At 40.3% G+C, this 19,494-nt stretch overlaps 1 protein-coding gene across 1 annotated transcript; it reads right to left on the minus strand.

The window, feature by feature from the left end:
• Positions 1 to 1,246: 1,246 nt before the first annotated feature.
• VPS35 (VPS35 retromer complex component) lies at positions 1,247 to 19,159 on the minus strand (the record flags this gene model as incomplete). The annotated part of the gene is made up of 17 exons (XM_084270053.1): positions 1,247 to 2,132; positions 3,359 to 3,502; positions 4,155 to 4,394; positions 5,490 to 5,669; positions 6,554 to 6,676; positions 7,685 to 7,840; positions 8,346 to 8,553; positions 9,069 to 9,217; positions 9,307 to 9,403; positions 12,260 to 12,369; positions 12,838 to 12,921; positions 13,697 to 13,910; positions 14,220 to 14,402; positions 15,841 to 15,964; positions 16,680 to 16,776; positions 18,244 to 18,342; positions 19,130 to 19,159. The coding sequence occupies 17 exons, from the start codon at positions 19,157 to 19,159 to the stop codon at positions 1,953 to 1,955; spliced, it is 2,418 nt and encodes an 805-aa protein (XP_084126179.1). The 3' UTR covers positions 1,247 to 1,952.
• Positions 19,160 to 19,494: the final 335 nt, after the last annotated feature.

Genomic DNA, 19,494 nt, shown 5'->3' on the forward strand with positions numbered 1-19,494 from the left:
TAGTGATAAAGTTGGTTTCCACCCCATAAACGTGTTCTATGAAGCTTAACACACTTTGCTGAAGCTTAACAGACACTTTGCTGACAAGAGTGATGGCTATCAAAACTTTGTTACCCATTGCCACAGCCAAAATGCATGTTAGTACAAGTGAAAGTTTACAGGCAGTATTTTGAAATCATTCACTTTTGTCAAGTTCCAATAAAAGTAATTAATACCTGTGCAAGAGTCGTAGCTTCACAGCCTTAACAAGTTGTACATGGAAAAAGCACTAGCCTACAATATTCAGGTAACTGCAGTTGAAGCTGCAAAACTATTATTCAAAGACAATTCTTAAGTTATAAGGACTGAACTTGAGGATTAAACAAACATGGTTAGCAAAAACTAGGAGGACATATCCCTACTATGAGTGTACCTACATGGATGTGATCATCATGTTCCACTATGGGTTTTCAAAACAAAACATTCAGTTGAACAGTTCTCTCAAGAGGAACAGCATCAACAGATACAGAGCAACATTAAGAGTTTTTGAACAGCATTAGTTCTATCACTAGGCAAGTAAAGCCATTGGATTCTCTCCCCATTCCTCCTCCCCTCCAAGTCACACTTACACATTGGTAGATTAATCACCTAGTTGTTGTCTACTCCATAATTCTTGTGTTCTTAGGATCGTACTTGCCTTTTTCAGAAAACAGGTAGCATTAAATTATTTATTAGACACTCCCACCAAAGTTTCATTCACTATCCAGTCCAGCCAGGACAATTTTCACAACTGTGGTCCAACTCAAGCAGTAAGCAAGTTCAATCGGGTAGCTTTAGAACATTACCCAGGTAAGGTAAAACAGATACTTCAGTTTTCAGCAACTGGCATTCACCTACAGCTTAGACCAACCTTCACAAGAGCTGCCACTAGCAATTGCTCTGCTGATCCATTTCCTACAGCCTTGTCATTTAATTGCCACTCATGTCTCTGGCACAGACCTGGAATCCAGTGGGATTCTCCACTACATACTCAAGTTATAAAAGCATTATGAAATAGGAGCACACATGATCTTCAGCAGCATTTGGAAAAATACTGGGTTGGAATGACAGAATTCTACACTAGAAGTGCTAGCAGCCTCCCAGCTTGTCCAGAACAGCTATACCTTGACTGATCCACCTCTACAAAACAGAAGATCCTTTACTGTTATCAGAAGGTTCAACATTAGCATTGGGTTCAGTGAGCTCCGAAGAGACATGAAACAACAGATGTTAATAGCAACTTTATTGTTTCACTGGTGCAAAATCATGATACTGAATAAACTTGTGTAATGCATTTTCCCCTAAATTTACAGTAATGAAGGTTATACATATCTATATAGATTGCAATTTCTCTATTCTTATACTATTTGGAACAAAATTATCTTGATAAATATGCCCTGTGCACAGTACTGGCCCTCACTGAATGTCACAGAGCCTTAATATGCAAAATATAACTTCTGTTTTTGAACATGGTATTTTAAAACTCTCCAAACATGCATTAATATATTCTAGATTTTAGGGAAAAATATTACACTTAGTCTTAACTTGCATTAAAAGAAAAGCACAAGCAGAATCTGACATACATTAATCCCAAAGATCTGATGCTCTGTAAGGATCAGACACAGTTTCAGATGACAGTCACTGCCCATTTAGAACTCTAATGCTACAGAAGCAACAGTGAACAGACAGAAGAGAAATGAGAACTGGAAGAGCCCTACCATGTCACATGGATTCAGCCATGCTAACTGATGAAACCTGTAGTTGCTGGTCCAACCTTTCAAACTTGTTAGAGTGCTCACAGGTGTTTGAAGTGCCAGACTGAACACATGAATGTTAACTTAACTTGACATTTCTGAAAGGCACAACCTATGAATCTATCTTAAAAAAGACATAAGGTATGTAAATGAAAAGAATTAAGTACAGTGTGTTTCTTCCTAAAGAACAAGACCTTCATAAATTGGCCCCTCAGATTCTGGTGATTCCCTCCTCAGGCGCAAGTGCTCCAGTGTGTTGTGAAAGTGTTTGTTAATTTGTTCTGTTTCTTCAGTAGACTCAAGGTTTGGGAGATCTTCTCTTATCTTCTGTATAAGCTGATTCAAAACCTGAATTGTCACCTACAAGAGAACATCAAGATCAGCAAGGCCTCTCTATAAGGGCACAGACATCAGTTTTCACAGACCTGTCTCAAAACTACTGGTATTTGGACACTTCTTGAAAATATTGGTAAGCCCATTGGAGACTGCCTTCTCTAGTTCCTCATTGGACCATTCTGAATTCAGAATTCTGCAGAAGCTTCCCTCCATCCCAGCAAACATGACTAATCCTAAATCCTGGTAGTTTCAGAACTTTCACCACAGCATTTCTCTCCAGTTTGTTCAACACAAACTTCAAAAGGTTTAAACCAACAGAGCACACAATCAGACTGACTGTGCACTCTCACATAGCCTGTTTCTTCTAGAAGTCAGTCAGGATGGCAGTATCAAATGCAAAGTTACTTTTAGTGACCAAACGAAGTTATGCTTGGCGACCTAGGGAAGTACAGCTGCCCATGATCCCAAGGCCAGCACTACACAGAACACAGTAGCACAGAATGCACTGCAGACCCCCCACTGCACCTGGGACCAAGTGCTTGAAATTCAAATTTTTTCCATCTCCAGCATCTCCTATACTAGAGCAGTACTATAGTGGGAAGCCAGTTCAGGTGCTACAAAGTCACCAAGCCCCTAAAAATCTCTTTAGACATTCTCTGAAGAACTACATTGACACCTGCTCTTCATCAGATGGGACATGGGTATCTACTTCACCAAGCAGCTTTTACAAATTGGATAAATTTACTAGTTAACATGCTAACAGAAAACCTATAAAGTAAATACTAGATTCCAGATCAGAATTTAAGCTGGCATGGGAAATATGTCATATCTTGAAATTAAAGCTTACAACCAACCATTTGTGGCACACCCAGCAGTCACCTTGAACAGCAACATAAACTTTTTTTCCCTTACATACATATTAAGTAAGCTACCTCAAAAGTGAAAATCCTACTTTCTCATCTAAGTCCTATTAAGTTTTGATCTAACAGATATTTCAATTATCCAAGTCTCACAGTATTTAAGTTCATAACTAAACTGAAAAGGTTTGATGCTTTCCCCCATGTAAAAAGTTCTGCCTATAGTTTTACTAGCATATCAAGAACTGACTACTCTGTCATTACCAGAACTCATGCCTCTCATGAGAGGCTACAGAACAAGCTGAAGAGGCATGATTTAGGATGTAAGTGCAAGCAAACAGCTTAATGAAATGTTCTTTAAAAAAGGATGCAATAGAATACATTTCCACTTACTGCTTCATTTTCCTTTTCATAAAAGTAGATATATCTATTGAGAATTTCTATGAAAAGTTGGACTTGCAGAGAAGGGTCCATGCACTGATTTGCTATCTTCAGAGCCTTCTTTAGACATTCCATCACTCTTTTTCCTCCATGAAGCTAAAAGAAAAAGCCAAAAGTTACAAGAAATTAAAGAACTTCAGGCATCTTCAGCCTCTCTTCCCTTGGCACACGTACAGCACTACCTGGTAGTCCGTCAGAGAACCACACCTCTAAACAAACTGCACAAAGCTGTCATTGAAAGCTTACCTTTCCTGACTGCCAACAGCTTTACTAAGTTTTCTATTAAATCAGGCAATAACACAAAGAGCTGCTGAAAGCCTTTCATTCTGTGATGTGTACACTAATGCATACTTCGAGAAAAAGCTCTTCAATTTCTACAGTTTACGTGACAAGCCCTGAAGAACAGTTGTTTGTGGGGTTTACCTGTAACTTCAAAACCTTGCATCGTTAATTTGGAAGTTTAGTAGTTCACATTCAAACACAGCTACTATAATAAAGATATACAAGATACAGAATGTACCAGTCAAACTAGTTGATGCTCAGAAGTTCCTGCGCTCTTCAGTTTTCTCCACTTCTGTGTTTATGCAGCTACACTGCAGTGATGTTTCGAAACTTCACATAATACAACACAATCCAACCAAATCTACTTCATTAAGTAATCTATAGACTTTAGATGTAAAAAACTTCAGAAGAAAGGCAGAACTAATTAAGGTAGGAAATGTTAGGGCTGCTGCTGCTTTATTCTTACCTCCTCCCCATTCTTGTCAGTATTTCGTCCGGACCAAAAGAGATGGGCACAAGTGCTCACAGCCCGGCACTGGTCTGGCTTCTTAAGGAGCTTAGAGGCTGCCAGTGCACACTGAGTCCTCAGAGGCTCATGGTTCTCCTCACTGAAGCACTTCATCCTCTCAAATGTCCCAATTATCAAGGTGATTGCAGCCAGTTGTGCTTTCGAATCACTGATTTCATCTTCATACAGAGAGAAGGCCTAGTCAAAGGGGAAAGCAAGACTCAGTCAACAGCTTTAGAACACATAACAAGAAAACAAATCACACCTGCTAATGGCATAGTGGGAAAGTATCTGGGTTTACATTTATTAAAAACATCAGGCAGGGAAAAAATCTTTAATTGAGAATGTTAAAAATCAAGTTAACACCATAGACTGGACATAAGTCTTGCAAGAAATACTTCTTAAGTCATCATAGTAGCAAACATAAACCTACATATAACCTGAAGATATGAGGTCTTCCTCATTTTAAGCATCTGTTCAAATAATAAACTTCAGTAGAAGTAGACCCTGAAGAGGATTTGGTTCTTTGAAAGACACAGAAGAGGTACAGCAGAAATTGAGTGGTAGGTCAGTGACCACCAAGTAAGAAAAGCATCTGCACTGCTCCTTCATGGATGAAGGGCCTTGAGAGAACACGCATGGCTAAGGCACTTGAACACCATCTCTAATAGAAGGTACACAGTTGTCACGATGCTCTCACCTTCAGAATGGTGGTACAATGGCAACTGATACAAGGCAGTGAGGAAAAGCAATGGGTTATCAGTGACTCAGTTTAAGAACGTGCATTAGGATCCTTTATCTACAAATGCTAAGGACAAAGCCTGCAATATGGATAACAAATCCATTGGTTGTTTATCTAATGGGGAAGATGGGAAAGCTTTTGCAACAAGAAAGGCTTAAGACCACACTACAGGTTCAAGTGGATTTTCACAGTCTAGAATAGGTTTCAATACAAGGATTCCAATTAGCATAGCAGTTGTGAACACTGCACATTTTAGAGCACTTCCAATGAGTGCCTGTGGTCAGGACACCACCAGCCAGGTAACAGGAGCTCTTAGTCTTAGAAACAGTGAAAAAGCATTTTATATCAATAACACTAGACTCCTGCCAACTATGTGAGTAGGAGGCAGTTATCAGATCAAGTATTCAAATCATTAATTCCACATGCTACCTACTAGGACTAGCTGTCATTTTAGATGTTTTAACCACACTGAAAGGCTTAGTGTTCAAGAAACCCACTCAAGCCAAATTTAAGGTAGTATAGGACAGTGACTGTAATAGTTGGACACTCACCTGGGACATGAATTCATAAGCCACAGTTTCATGGTTCTCAAAGCCAATCTCTCCTGCAGCCAGTGCTCCTTGCAGGAAGAGCCGGAGCGGCAGCTCTGCCAGCTCTGCTTTGATCAGAGCACTGATGGTCTGATGAGCAAATGAGAAGATCTTCTGGCACTTCTTTTCCCATTTGTCATCCTAGGTAAGTGAAACAAGTCAAACCTTGAACATAACCATTGCTATAAGGAAAAGGGTTTCTAAACTGTAGTAAGATCTGTTAAGTGCTTCAGTCTGTTATCTCCAGTGAATAAGTCACTAGAGTGGCAAGTAGTAGTACTGCATGGCATGACTCAGTAGTACTGTGTTGGCCTCAGTGGGTCTTCACAACATATTTCTTCCTTTTAAAAGAAGCTCACATTTTCCCCACCACTTCATAAAAACACTTCTACAAAGACTACACTGAGCTGTAGTGAAGACACCCATGCTTAGAACATAAGTAATTAGGCTTTTGTTCAGTTAAGTAGAGAAAAACTTCTATTCAGTCCTTAACTGCATTTAACACATCCATTTTGAAAAGTGTTTTAACAAGTAGCATTTTCCCTTATTGTGAGGAAATAAGTTAAAAATACCTACTTAAGCTATCTCCCTCAATCAGAAAGCATTAAGGGGACAAAAGCGATCAGCACTTATGAAACTACCATGTAAGTTAACCTGCAAAGAAGCACTTGCTTCTAGAAACATTAGAAAAGTATAGCTAAAGAACTAGAAATCTTATGGATTTCAATATCCAGACTTAGCTCAGTTTCATTCCATCACTTGCAGTGTTGTTCTCTGGTCTCCATGTAAGACATAATTGGTCACCTTCAAGATGAAGCACAACTAGCCAATTTCTGCTTCAGGATTCCTCAAGCACTTAAGTATGAATTGATAAAACTCCTTATATTAGAAAGCATTCACACCTCAAGTAAAAATCTGCCTTGAGGAAAACAAACCTGTATCAAGTTTTAGCACACTGTAGCCAGCTGAGATGAATTTTTAAGAAAAAAAGAAAGTATACAAGAGTTCCCCAGAGATCAACTTACCAGTTTGGAGTTCTCTTTGTAGCGAAAAGCAAGCTGGTATGCGGCAAAAACCAATGGTGGCAGCGTGAAACGAATACGCTGGTTCCCACCTGCGCCAAAGTGTTTCCGAGCAGTGTTCAGGATCTACAACAAAAGCACTGTAAGCTTACACAACCCTTGAAAGAGGTGTGTTATTTGCATCTATAAGTTAATCTACACTCTAAGGAATAAGAGCAGACAGACAGACACAGAGTTAACATCTGATAAATTACAGCATTTTGAAGAGACACAAACAAGTCACTTCATTTAAATCTCTGCAGCATCTGTAGCTTTCTACTGGCTATTTGCCCAAACTTTTCTGGGTGCTTAATAAGTGTTAGGCAACACTTCTTGTGCTATATTAACTGCAGATATATTTTGGATTTTGCAGTGAGACAGAAGTTGCCTGAGCTTGCATTTGATAATGACCTTGGACACATTCTGTTCTCAACCTGATAGAAGCTACAAAAAAAAAAAAAAGAGAGACTATTCTCTCTCACAGTGGCCTGTTAGAAAGTAAAAGTACAAAGCCAAGTTAGTAAAACTAAACTAAGTCATTAAGGCTTCACATATTCACAGCAAGGCTCCAGTGCCACACTCTGGAAGCCACACCTGCCTTTTGCCATTTTTTCCTGGTTTAGTTTTTCATTATGCTTACTAGTGACAGCTTCCTTTACTGCCTTTCTCAGCTTTGAGTACAAGCTGCACATGCAACAGGAACGTGATAGTCTCACAACAGAAGTTTTTCTATGGATATAGTTAGTCTTGTGTTCTCATAACCCAAATTCTCAGGAATAACAAGAACTCTGGAACTGGAAGAAGAATTAATCCGTTCCAAGCAAGCTGAACACTACATTGCATTGCTGTGTGTCATGGCCTGACACCCTTTCAAAGGGGAACAAAACCCAGAAACGTCGTATTTCACACTAAAACTTCTGAAATCAAGTTTCAGAAAATTTCACACTACCATGAAACATGTCATATTTTTTTTTTTTACTGAGTTTGTAGTGCCAGAGCACTGATAACCCAACTACACTAAATTCCTATATAGTAAAAAATGCAAGAATCGACAGTTGAGAAAGCACAGGCATTCAGAAGCACCAATCTCCATACCAAATACTGTTGATCAGGGTCATCTGAACGTAAAAGATGAATAAATCTTCCCACAAGACTCTGCTCATCAGCAAAATCCTCAGGGTCAGGATCTTCAGCAGGCTGATCCGGTTGATCTTGGATCAGCGTGGATACCAAATTCATGATCGCATCAACCTGTTAAAGGCAATAAGCTCTGTTTAAACCAGAGTAGCCTAGGAGCATAAGTTGACAGCAACTCAGAACACCTTTACAGCCATTCGTAGTGCTGACAAAGCACAAGGAAAGGCTATTACTAGCTGGTGGTACTTGAGGACATTATTTGCCTTAATCCATAAAAAAGGGTCCCTCTTAACAAAAGTGGGACCACATAGCAGCACAGGGGAAAATCAGGTTCCAGAGGTACTGCCCAACCTTCTTTAGGTAACAGGCCTAGTTTCAAGGGGATTCAGGGTCTTTGTTCAATCCTAACTGAAGTTGCCTCTAAGATAAAGTTACATAACACATGCAACAGCAAGATAATTCTTCCACTCGTGTTCTTGAGGGGGATAAAGCCTGGGTTAGTAAGATGGGGAGGCGAGGGCATGCAGGTGGGGAAAGCACACCTTGCATGGAGCACTTAGTACATGTTTCCAAGTCTTCAAATAGTAGTTTAGATACTTCGAATTAACTTATGTCATACCTGTTCTTGGGACACAATTTCAGTGTTATAGTCCAATACATTGCTAAGCACATAGCAACTCATGCTCTTCCTGGACTCGTAATCAAAGTATTCAAAGAGTGGGTGAAAGTGTTTTAGTTTCAGAACTGTCAGAATGTTGTTGTAAGTATCAACAGGGATTTTCAAAAGTCTGGTCAGCTCCTTTGAAACAGCACTGCTTGTTGCAATACTAAAAGAAATATAAACAAACAATTAATCAATAGTCCACACATGCAGACAGCTTTCAAGTCTGCCTCAATAGCAATTCTGATGTTTACTACAGCATCTAAAGCAATTTGTTGCTAAGGAGATAGGAAATAAAGTATCAAACCAAGTCATATCATGCTCTTTAGGATGTACAGTGAGAACAGCACATTTAAGTTGCTGATAGCAGAAGCACAGACCGTGGCTGAAAATTCAGCAAGAGGAGAACTCTAGGGTGCTGTAAGGGATGAACAGATAACGACTACACACAGTGTAGCATACGCATCATGTAGCTGAACAGCTATGCAGTAAGATTTATGCACAGGTAAGCAAGTCCTGGTTCATCAATAATTAATCATGATCCCCTCTAGCTTGGCCAAAGAGCAGTAATCTTACACATCCAGAGCATACGTCTCTATCCTGCCAAGTGTGGTGAAATGTAGAAGTCAAGATTTTATATTAATTGCCACTCCAGAGACAATGCAAGAGACATTTACTTACTGTTCCAGATTAAGTTTATTGAATATTTCCACAGTTGTCTCCAACACCTTATCAACATAGTCAACACGGTCTGGGTAGCATTTCATAGCCAAGTTAATGAGAGAAACTTGCAGAGATACCACATCCTCTGAGGGCATGTCCTGGCGAGACTGAAATTTAAGACAGCATCGAGTTGATTAAAAATGCATGTGACCTGGCAAATCCCTCCCCCAACTGCATGCAAGAATACACACCATACCTGTATAACAGTAGCAACCTGCTGTGAAAAGATGTCAAACAGTTTGATATCTGCTGGAATACCAGGTCCATCTTCACGATGTGCAAATAAAGCTAATCTGGTAACAGATAAAGGAAAGCAGCTTGGTCAGCACAGTTTTTCCACTCCTCAGATCAGGCCAGAAAGAGACATTGGCAGAGAAAGCAAGTCCTTTAGCTGTACTGGCACACTCTGTTACAGGCAAAAGGAAATTAATGCAAGTCAGAAGACTTAAGAGCAACTGAGCCCGGTAAACATCAGTCCTGTAGAAGTGCTGACAGAGACAGCAAGATGAAGGAAGAGCAAGGAAGGTGTTTCATAAACCATGTTCTTCAGCTAGCAGCAAGTGTTCTGTTCTTTGCAGCAGAGGAAGAGGTATAATGCAGGCTGATAGAAGAACAGGTATCCTGCACCCCATCAGAAATATTACTGAAGCCAGACATCCAGCAGCATTCTCTGCAAAACCATCTCCAGAGGGAAAAAAAACAACCCACAGAAGAGAAGTGCCAACTTTAATATGCTTTGTCTTCAAAGACAGACCAACGTGCTTGGGACTTATACTGTTTAAAAAGAGCAAAATACAAAGTAAATTTGAAGTGGAGAAGAATACTTGAAGTGGGGAGGGGGGGGGGGAAAGCAAGAGATTGCTAACCAGCAAGCATCCCAAAGCTGTTAAGAGAGACATACTCTACAAAAGTCATGCCAACCACTACATCTGCACAAATCAGACACAAAGTAAGAAGAATCATTGCAGGAAGGCTAACAGTTTACCAAAGCTGCAGCATAAAAAGTTCAGTATTGTTATCTGTGCTTTCTTACTATTTTTTAATTATACTCTGAATTAGAAAAAGATCTGCAAAAGACTTAGGACAGAGTGTCTGATCAAAATTTTTGAAGTTATTTCTTACAGGGTTTCTAAATTTCAATTCTGAATGAACTCTGGGTCTGAAATGAAGATGCAGGTAAAAGGTTGAGGAGCCAAAAAATACTTTACTGCCAGGAAAAATAGTCATTGAACCACTAAGGTGGTAACAAACAGACTGTCTAAAAGCCAGGAACAATCACTGCCTCTTCTCAAAGGAAGAAGGCAGCTTTTCTTGGCAACTGCTCAGAGGGTAAGGCCAGTGTGCTATCAAGTATGATCAAGTTGCAGGCAGATGGCAGCATAATTAAAAGCCATGAATGCTTTAGTAACACAGGAAAGATCCCAAAGCAGCAAGACTATTTGCAGTAAGATACCATTTAAAGGAAAGCCCCACGAGGTGAAGGAATAAAGCTTCACAAGCTTCCTCAGCAGTCACTGACATGCAGTTTCAATCACCCCACACCAGCTGAAATATACCAACAGGCACTACCTTCAAGGGACAGATTCACATCTTAACAGCACAGCACTGAAGTGTTCCTAACAACTCTAACCCAAACACAAAAGCAGCATCTTCCCTCCACATAGGGATTCCAAAACATGATCCCCTCAAACCTTCCAAGAGTTGCCATAATGTAAGTGAAAAGCACAGTACACATTGCTGTACTACGGGAAAGAATATCATCACGCTGCCACCTTTCTACCCTTGTCCTGTAGCCAGATGAGAAGGCTCTGGAAGACACTAGAAGTGGCCCAATAACAGAGCAGCAAAGTCTAGGACAGCATCAGTTCATTGCTGTTGTTCCATAACAGCAAGAAGAGAACTCTTACTGCGGAGGTAATACCAGAGCTGTTTAGGTCCCTTAAGTAGACATGAGACCAACAGCTACATGAGGAAAGCCTTCTTGCAAGAACTGCATTACTACACACTCATGTAAGAGACTAGCAAGAGATCCTGTGCCCCTGTTGAAAATCTTGAGATAGGCAGTCTGAGAATTAGATTGCTATAAGCAATGCTTCTTGGGATTTTTTTGCTCTTGTAAAGCTAAAACAATTATGAAAAAAAAATCTTAGCCAGAGCAGCAAAATAAATTCCTGTGAACATCTCTGGATGAAGGCAAAGCTGCTTCTCTGCCAAATGCAAATACTGAAGAGATATGCCAAGAAAATTGAAGTCCTGAACAAATAGATCTGGTCTAGCCTGAAGAAAACCTACAAATTTATTAGCTCAGGATCTTGAATGTTTTACTACTTACAGTCAAGCATAATATACACTCCATATCAGGCCTACTCATTGCTGAATGCCAGTGGGACTCAAGATCCCAATGTATGCTGAAGTCCATGCATCAGTACGTGGACCACACATATAGAAGTGCAAGTGTGACTTTGAGGCTTCAAACACCCATGTAAGCGCTCTTCCTTTCTGCAGTAAGGAAGCACCAGTACTCACTGACATTCTCTGCTATTTCCCTTCAGGATACAGATCTTCAGTTGAATTCTTCTCATGAATTTGAATTCAACACAAGCAGTTTTAAGCAGTACCACCACAGGAAAAAAACACTTTGAGGAGAACAAGCAGGAAGCTAGTGGTAAACTAACAACTGAAAATGTGGTCCCATTTCCTAATGGCTCTCTTCTGCAGAGGCATGCATTACATTCTCTGATCTAAGCTGCAAGGTAAAGTATCCTTAATATACAATTTAGCCATTAGGATCTTCAAGTTTTCAAAAGGTACCTGTGACCAACATGGCTGACAAAGCAGAACACTGCTGCTACCTGAGTTCAGAAACGTGGAACTGGTCAGTACTAAATAGGTTGTTTCCTGGCTTAGTCTGCTTACGAGTTTTAATCTGTCCCTAACGTGGGTTTCACTGGAAGATGTAAAAGCACAGTCCAGACAGAAGAATCTATAAAAATACTCTTCACAGCCTTAGCTACAGCTGATAGAAAGACATAGAAACAGCCAAGTTAAATGATATTACAAATTGAAAGCTTCCAAATACTAGAAGAAATGTCATCTGCTTGTGCACAACAAACTTAACTGAGCCAATTTCCACCCCCTTGATCACTCACCTGTCAATTAAAGCAATAATTATATTTTTCACATTCACATTTTGGTGCAGCTCAGCACAGGCTCTGAGAAATGGGTTCAGGGTTTGGAGGTGAAATTCATCTGGGAAAACCTGAAGTTTTAGATCAACAGTCATCAAGTTATAAACTGAACGTGCCCATTGTTTCACAGCAGTAAAAAGCAACAGAGTCATTCCAAAGCATACAGCCACATAGTAAATACTGTCTGGCCTACAAATTCTTTAGGGTTTCCCAAGCTGACCTTGCTGGGGAAGCGCACAACGCAAGAGAAACAAGACAAATGGGTAACATGAAGGGCCAGCTATCTATTACAATTCATACAGCAGACACTGCTGCTCAGATGCTTAGAAGCTCCTGCAACAGGAGCAGGAAAGGGATTTATCTCCACTCTGCCCATCTGGTAAAAAAAATAAAATGGGACGAAAACCACTATGTAAAAGTCCCAGTGATGAAGTTTTCCAGATCACAAAGAAGAGGTGAAAAGTAGCTCCTATACCCTTGGACTAACTCAGGCAAGTGTCCCTGTGTCCCGTTACAGCAACTGAATTTAGGCACCTCACCTGTATGATGCACTCCATGAGGTACTCCTGAGCTAAAGCATCTCTACAGTTTACAACTTGCTCCAATATTCCAGGCAGAACAATCTGGAACATAAGAGAGTCTTGCAGTGATTTTATAACTACTTTTGAAGTTCACATATACACATATGCATTTAATCCAAGCAAGGCAGTATTTCTAGCATTTCTCAGCTGCTTCTTCACATTAAGGCACTCCCATAAGAAGTCCCATTTTTCAGCAGTTCCATCCTTCATACAAAAAAAAAAAATAAAGGTCCTGGTGTCTGACATCTGTCCCTTTTGTACACTGAGCAACCTACAAACTTTGATGTACTAAGTCAGAGCTACTAGCTTTGCTGGCACATATCACTACTCAGGGACTCAGCAGTACCACTCAAAACAGTTTTCAGCACCTATCTGGTAGCACTTCGAAGGGACAGACTTCTAAAGAATATCTCTGCTTGACTGTCGTTTCATGCAATAACAATTCTCTTAATTGAAGCTATGGCTCCCAAAGCACTGAACTTGTACAGCCTATCACAGAACAATGTATACCCATCCCTTGAAACAGCTCATTATCCTGTAAGTAAAATGGGCACCAGGAAGGAAAGTATTAAAATTTCTTGTTAACATTTGAGACAAGCTCAGAGGAATAACATGGGAGCCATGTCCTCAGCCTCACAGCACGTTACACAGCCTTATTAGCATTCCAAACTTTTCCTCAGACAAAGGAGTTTGAGAAACACAAGATTACTGAACTTTCAGCACAGCTGTAACACTTCAAGCTGTTCACCTGAAAGCCCAAACTAGTTTCATTCAGGAAAAAGTAACATAAGGTAGAACGGATGGGCAGATACCTTACCTGCTTATATCGCTCCACATTAACACCTTCCAACTGACTGAGACGAACCAGGTTTGTTCCCACCAGGATCCTCAGTTCCTGCCTTTCTCGCTCTCTCTTCTCCCTGTCCCGGCTGTGGCCCTGGTGCTGCATTCGCACCCAAAGTTTGTTCATCTCAGCAAAGTTCAGCAGCACAAAATCCATCGAATCACTGATATCTCCAGTGGTTTCTTCACTACAAGTGAGAACAGGAAAAGCTTGTCAGAGATAATCACCCTTCCATCCACTGGAGAACATCCAATTTTTAAGAAGGTAGGGGGGTGGGAAAGCGTGTGGTGGAACATCAGCGTTCGTAAGAAAGGTTCATATTGTCACTTGTGAAAAACCTTAGCTCTGGAAGGGAATTCCTAATGGGCAAAACCTGTATGTAGGCCTATTGTGTCTACATACTTCCAACATATCTACTTCTCTCAAACATGAAGTCATACAGAAAATTTAAATACGTTGTGTTAATTATTTTTAAGTTACAGCCCATCTTTCTTACTCTGCTTGCTCGCCTTCATCTGGTAAAATATTCCTGGTACACTGCAGGAGATAGTTTCTAAGAAAGAGGCCTCTAAGAGGATGTTGTACTCCACGGCACATCTCCACCAGGTCTTTCAAAATATCCTTCCTGGACTGTGGAAATGACTTGACGTAGACAACACCTACTGTGATCAGGAGATACCTGCAAAAAGCACAGAATCAAACAGTAAAATAAATGTGAAGTAACAGTATCACACTTAATGACAACAGTCCATTTCTTAAACCAAAGCACAGAAAGCAATAAAGTATCATCTAGGTCCTGCCATTTTGGATATGTAGCCTTTCAACTCCTGTTCTCCTCAGTTACAGAGCACAGCAAGTCTGAACAGACACTTGACCTCATTTAATGCTTTACACTCCCAATGTTTACATGCTGAGCATGCACAGGTTCCGAGTGCTCTTGGACTAGCTTGTCTATACTTCCAGCACCCCACTAAGTTGGAAAACAGCTCTGGCTGTTTATACAGCTAAGTAATCTATTACAGTGAAGCATTAAGCCTCTTTCACACTGTAGCCTAATAAGACAAGTATGATACTCTTCAGAAATCCCCACACATCCCTTCAGCATCTCAGCATGAAACAATTGGCAGGCAGAACATGCAAGATGCAAAGAACTGGTGCTACAGTATACTTGGACTCCCCTTCAGCTTACAGGAATATATAATGGTCAGAACCTTCACATACTTTTAGAGACCTCAACCCCCTCCACACATTTCTCTGCCTCATGCACGGATGTGCACAGAACATCCATGAAAGCACCAGAGTATTCATCACGGAGAAGTCGAGTCTACATCAAGCAGGCAGGAAGACAATTCAAATGATTACACAAAGGGGTAAAGATATTGTGCAAGTCATCAGCCAAACTCCAGAAACCACATGAGAATGCAGCCTGGTGCCTCCAAAGCCTCTACCTGGCATGAACACAAGGTCAGGTGTTCCAAACTACAGCATTAAACCCTGAGTCTTAAGTCTGAATACCTAAAAGATCTACTCCAGCCCAATGGTCACATATTTAAATGTAAGCCTTCCAGTCACCTCTACCATGCTAACACACAGCCAAAAGAACATACTTCTTCTGAGAAATTAAATTATAGAAATGCTTGACTTCCTTCTCATTCTTCTTACTTTCCAAGTGACAGATGGTTACAAAGCATCAACTGTGTGTGAGAATGTAAGACCTAGATCCTCAGGTACAAGTGCATTAACAGATAACAGAGGAAGTTAATAAATGTGCAGCCAATTTCACCGGTCAGAACGCGGTACTCTGTAAATCTTCCACTAACCAGCTCTTTACCCAAAAGCCAACTTTATGCCAAGATCAAAGTGCTTCCATCTTGGTCATGTGCAAAACCAACACACTGGCAGGAGGAACTGACCTTCTGTAGCTGCACTCTTGGCCAAAATCTCAGAAGTCTCGTACTACTCACTCCTATCTCGCTCCAGACACACAGAAACACTATTCACCACCGCAACCGGAATTCTTGTATCAAGCAAGAACACAGTCAATTGTTCCCTGAACACGGAGTGCAACCATTGTGCACCAGTTCAAAACACAACAACACTAACATATATACACTTACAATCTCGGAATAATATTTCCAGCATACTGCACTAGCTCATAAAGGTCTGCCACCTTCCGTCCTTTGGCAAATTCATCTGTCAGGTAGACTTCCAAGTAGTGTAGCTCATCAGAAATTGCCATGTCTTTCTCACAGTTAAGGATTTTAAGTAAGAATGTCTGAAACAAGTTGACTTAGTGATCTGCACATTCACACCAAGGAGGAAAAGTGCTGTACGAAATCTAGTCATCACCAGGCAAGTGGTACCTCTGAAACAATACCCACTGTTGTGATAACTGTGCAAAATTAGCCACAAGCGTTCAACTGTCATTTTTAGCATGTCAGAAAAGTGTAAAAAAACCCTAATAAAAGTGATCAAATGCATGCGATTGAACAGATTATCCTAAAGTAAGGGCATACTACATGCCACAGAATATCACCCACACATGAAGAAAGTAGTATTTAAATATATCAACATTCTAATCCCAGTGTGCAAAAGTAAATACCTGCTGTAAGATAGTAACAAATGGAAAGAAAAAGGCTTTACAGATTTTGGGGTAGCACACTACAAGCAGAGATGTTTTACAGAGCTGCTATTTTTATAGAACTAGACTCCTGAAATCTCCTGAAGGAAGACATGAAAGACATTGAAGACCTGCTTTACACCACAGGGAAAAGATGAACTTATAGTGAGCAAATAAGTTTATATTTTCCTACCACATATCTAGATCATTAAATACTGAGACAAAAAGTACTAGTAAATATCTGAGGCCAACAAGACACCACTGTAACAAAGAAACAGATGAACATTTCATTCCAAACTCAGCATTTCAACTATTTGTTTCCTCTTCAAAGGATACAGAGCTCATAATAGCTCTTTGGAGACAACATAGAAGTTCGCAGTTCACCAAGCATGTTGGAGGCATGTTTCAGAGCATCCATGAGCTTGTTTTTGTCCTTTAGAGGGAAAAAAATGAGAAAAGTCTGTAAGAAGTAATACTAGACAAGTGTAGTATTTCAGAAGGCTACACTTCCCACATTTTACAAAAAAGTATGCAAAGATTAAGTAAACATCAGGAAAGCATTAACGCCTATTGAATCAAGTGATTTAGTATCTAGCTTGTACTGCAGTATCCATCCTAATTAGGTGGAACATTATACCTGAAGGTGGTATCTGAAGACAGAAATACAATAGTAAGTTGAAATATAACTGGTAAAAAAAAGCCACACACACCAAAAAGTTTTGCTTATGCAGAAATTTCCACTCGAGCCCAGATTCTACCCAGCAAGCAAAACTGACTGCCCTTCACTCCAATCTGGTCTGTTTTGCTTAGATCTCATGAGGAAGCCTCTAGCAGACAGAGGATGCACACTGTCAGCAGACCACTGGTAAGACTTAGATTTCTCTTCCCGTATTTCTCACCCAAGAACAACAGCTTACTGAAAGCCACAGTTTATGAGGCTGCACATAACTTACACTTACAATGTATAGAATCACCTGGCATGACACGATACAAGACAAACTTGTAGTCTTCCAAATGTACATACTTGTTCAATTCACTTCAAGAAGCAGCATTAATTTTGAGGGAGAATGGAAGGAACTGCTGGTGTGATCAACATAGCATATTGTCCCTCAGTCACACGTGGCAGGGAAAGGCTCAGCTGCAGCTACTTCAATGATCTCAAAAGCATTCCATAGAGTATAAAACTGGAAGAGATGTTACCTCTCCTGCTACTGTCATCTGGCTACAAATCCAGCTTGGCTACCCACGTGAAAATATATAGCAGTATTTTAAGTTTTCATTGCAACTTTAAGCAGTGTCTCCAAAGAAAAATAGGCTTCTAAAACCCAAGAAAACTATTCACAATGACATAATCTGCCTGCATGAGCTGCAATTTCCAAGATAAAGATCTCAGCACAACCCAAGCCAATGGTGTTTTCCAGTCACAGAAAAAGTCATGCATCAGTCTACAATTAACCACTACAAAATGTATCCTATACAGCAGGTAATTCTTTATTAGCCTCATCATCTGTGGTTCATGCCAAGAAAAGACAAAAAACCAGCATGTTGAACATAAACAAGAATTGTTTCTCATCACACAGTTCCACATGAAATGAATTTAAACAATAGCTTTCTGATGTCAGAGAGCAGGTTTACTCTCAGTTTCGGCTTATTAAATGCAAGCATATAAAGGTGCATCTTTATAATTATTGTTGTCTAACACTAGAGCAAAAATCAGGAAAATATATTTAAAGAATACTCAAGGTTCATTTTTATTGATAATCTACCTCATTTATTTGCAAAGCCTCTACTTGAAAGACACAAAGGGTTAATTTTTCTCACAGCACTAAAAATCAGTACTGATTTGTTTTATTCCTAGCAGAAAAGAAACTTCACTGTATTTCCAAAGTCACATGCTTACCAAGCATCTCTTCATCTGGAAAGACTGCACCTTCACAGCCTGAATAGCTTCATCCAGGAGTTTTTCCTGTTCATCCTGAGGAGATTGCTGTGTTGTTGGCTGAAGGAAAACAACACAAACACCAAAACTCAGTTATTTTCATGAAGCTGTTCATTATTTGATTCCAAATGGATTCCTGTAGCTTGGAATGCAATGGAAGTGACACTGAAGCTTAAGCACTCAGGAGCTGTCAGAAATAGATAAGGGAGACAGTACCCTGCAAAACCACGAGGGCAGGGAGGAGAAGGGTTACGGTTAGCCTGTGAGCATTGCTGCTTCTTGGCAGTGCAAAACTGTAGGGACAGAGCAGGATCAACTTTTCCCTTCTAATATTTAGAGATCAAGAACGTGAGTGTCTGACAAGAAAAAGCTTCAAGAGAATGCAAAGCCATCACTATGCTGAAAGGAACCACTGCTGCTTCTTGCCACAGAGCTTCAAAGCAAGGCTGGACCGCAACCACCACAGCTGTACAGATGCTTTCCGGACTCACAAGTCACAAGCTCTCAATTAACTACTATCTGAGCCACACAATGCTATTAAGAACAAGTTTTAGATAAGCAAAGGATAAAGTACAGTTGGTGTTTTCCAGAAGGTAGAAACAACTTGCAGAAACCTATAAAAAACCGAAGAGAAGCAACAACTCTTCACATCACCTACTTATCCTGGTGACCCTCTTACCTCTCTTCAAAGCAGCATATTCCAGGCTTTCACCTTAAACTTTCAGTATGTTTCCACCTTTCTAAGGATTGCACTGCCTTTTCTTATATGAAATCCATTACTTGCAGCCTTAGGTTTCCATCCAAGCCAGCTATAGGACTCCTACTGCAGCTGCTCCCTGCCCTCTACCAGACTGATGAGATGAGTTTCTATGAGCATCTTATCCTTTAGGATGTCCAATTTACCTAGATCAGAACCCTTGGCACTCTCCTCAGCCCTGCTCCTAACACCTTACAAAGCAGCACTACTCCTCAACACTTCATTAGTGGCTCCCAGCCTCTCCTAATCTTGCAATTCATTTTCAAATGGCCTCTCTGAAATATTGAAGAAGACAGAAGTGCTGATGCTATGCCCCAACTACCTCTCTGCCAGTCTTAAGAAATACCAGCTACAGTGATTGGCATACAGCAGGTTCTCTTGAGCCAGAAGCTTCAGTAATTTTTCAACTCTTCATACTTATTCACCTCATCGTCAGAAGGTTCTTGGTGTCTTTT

Source organism: Gallinula chloropus, assembly GCF_964237585.1.
Source record: "Gallinula chloropus genome assembly, chromosome: 13".
NCBI classification, from domain to species: domain Eukaryota; kingdom Metazoa; phylum Chordata; class Aves; order Gruiformes; family Rallidae; genus Gallinula; species Gallinula chloropus.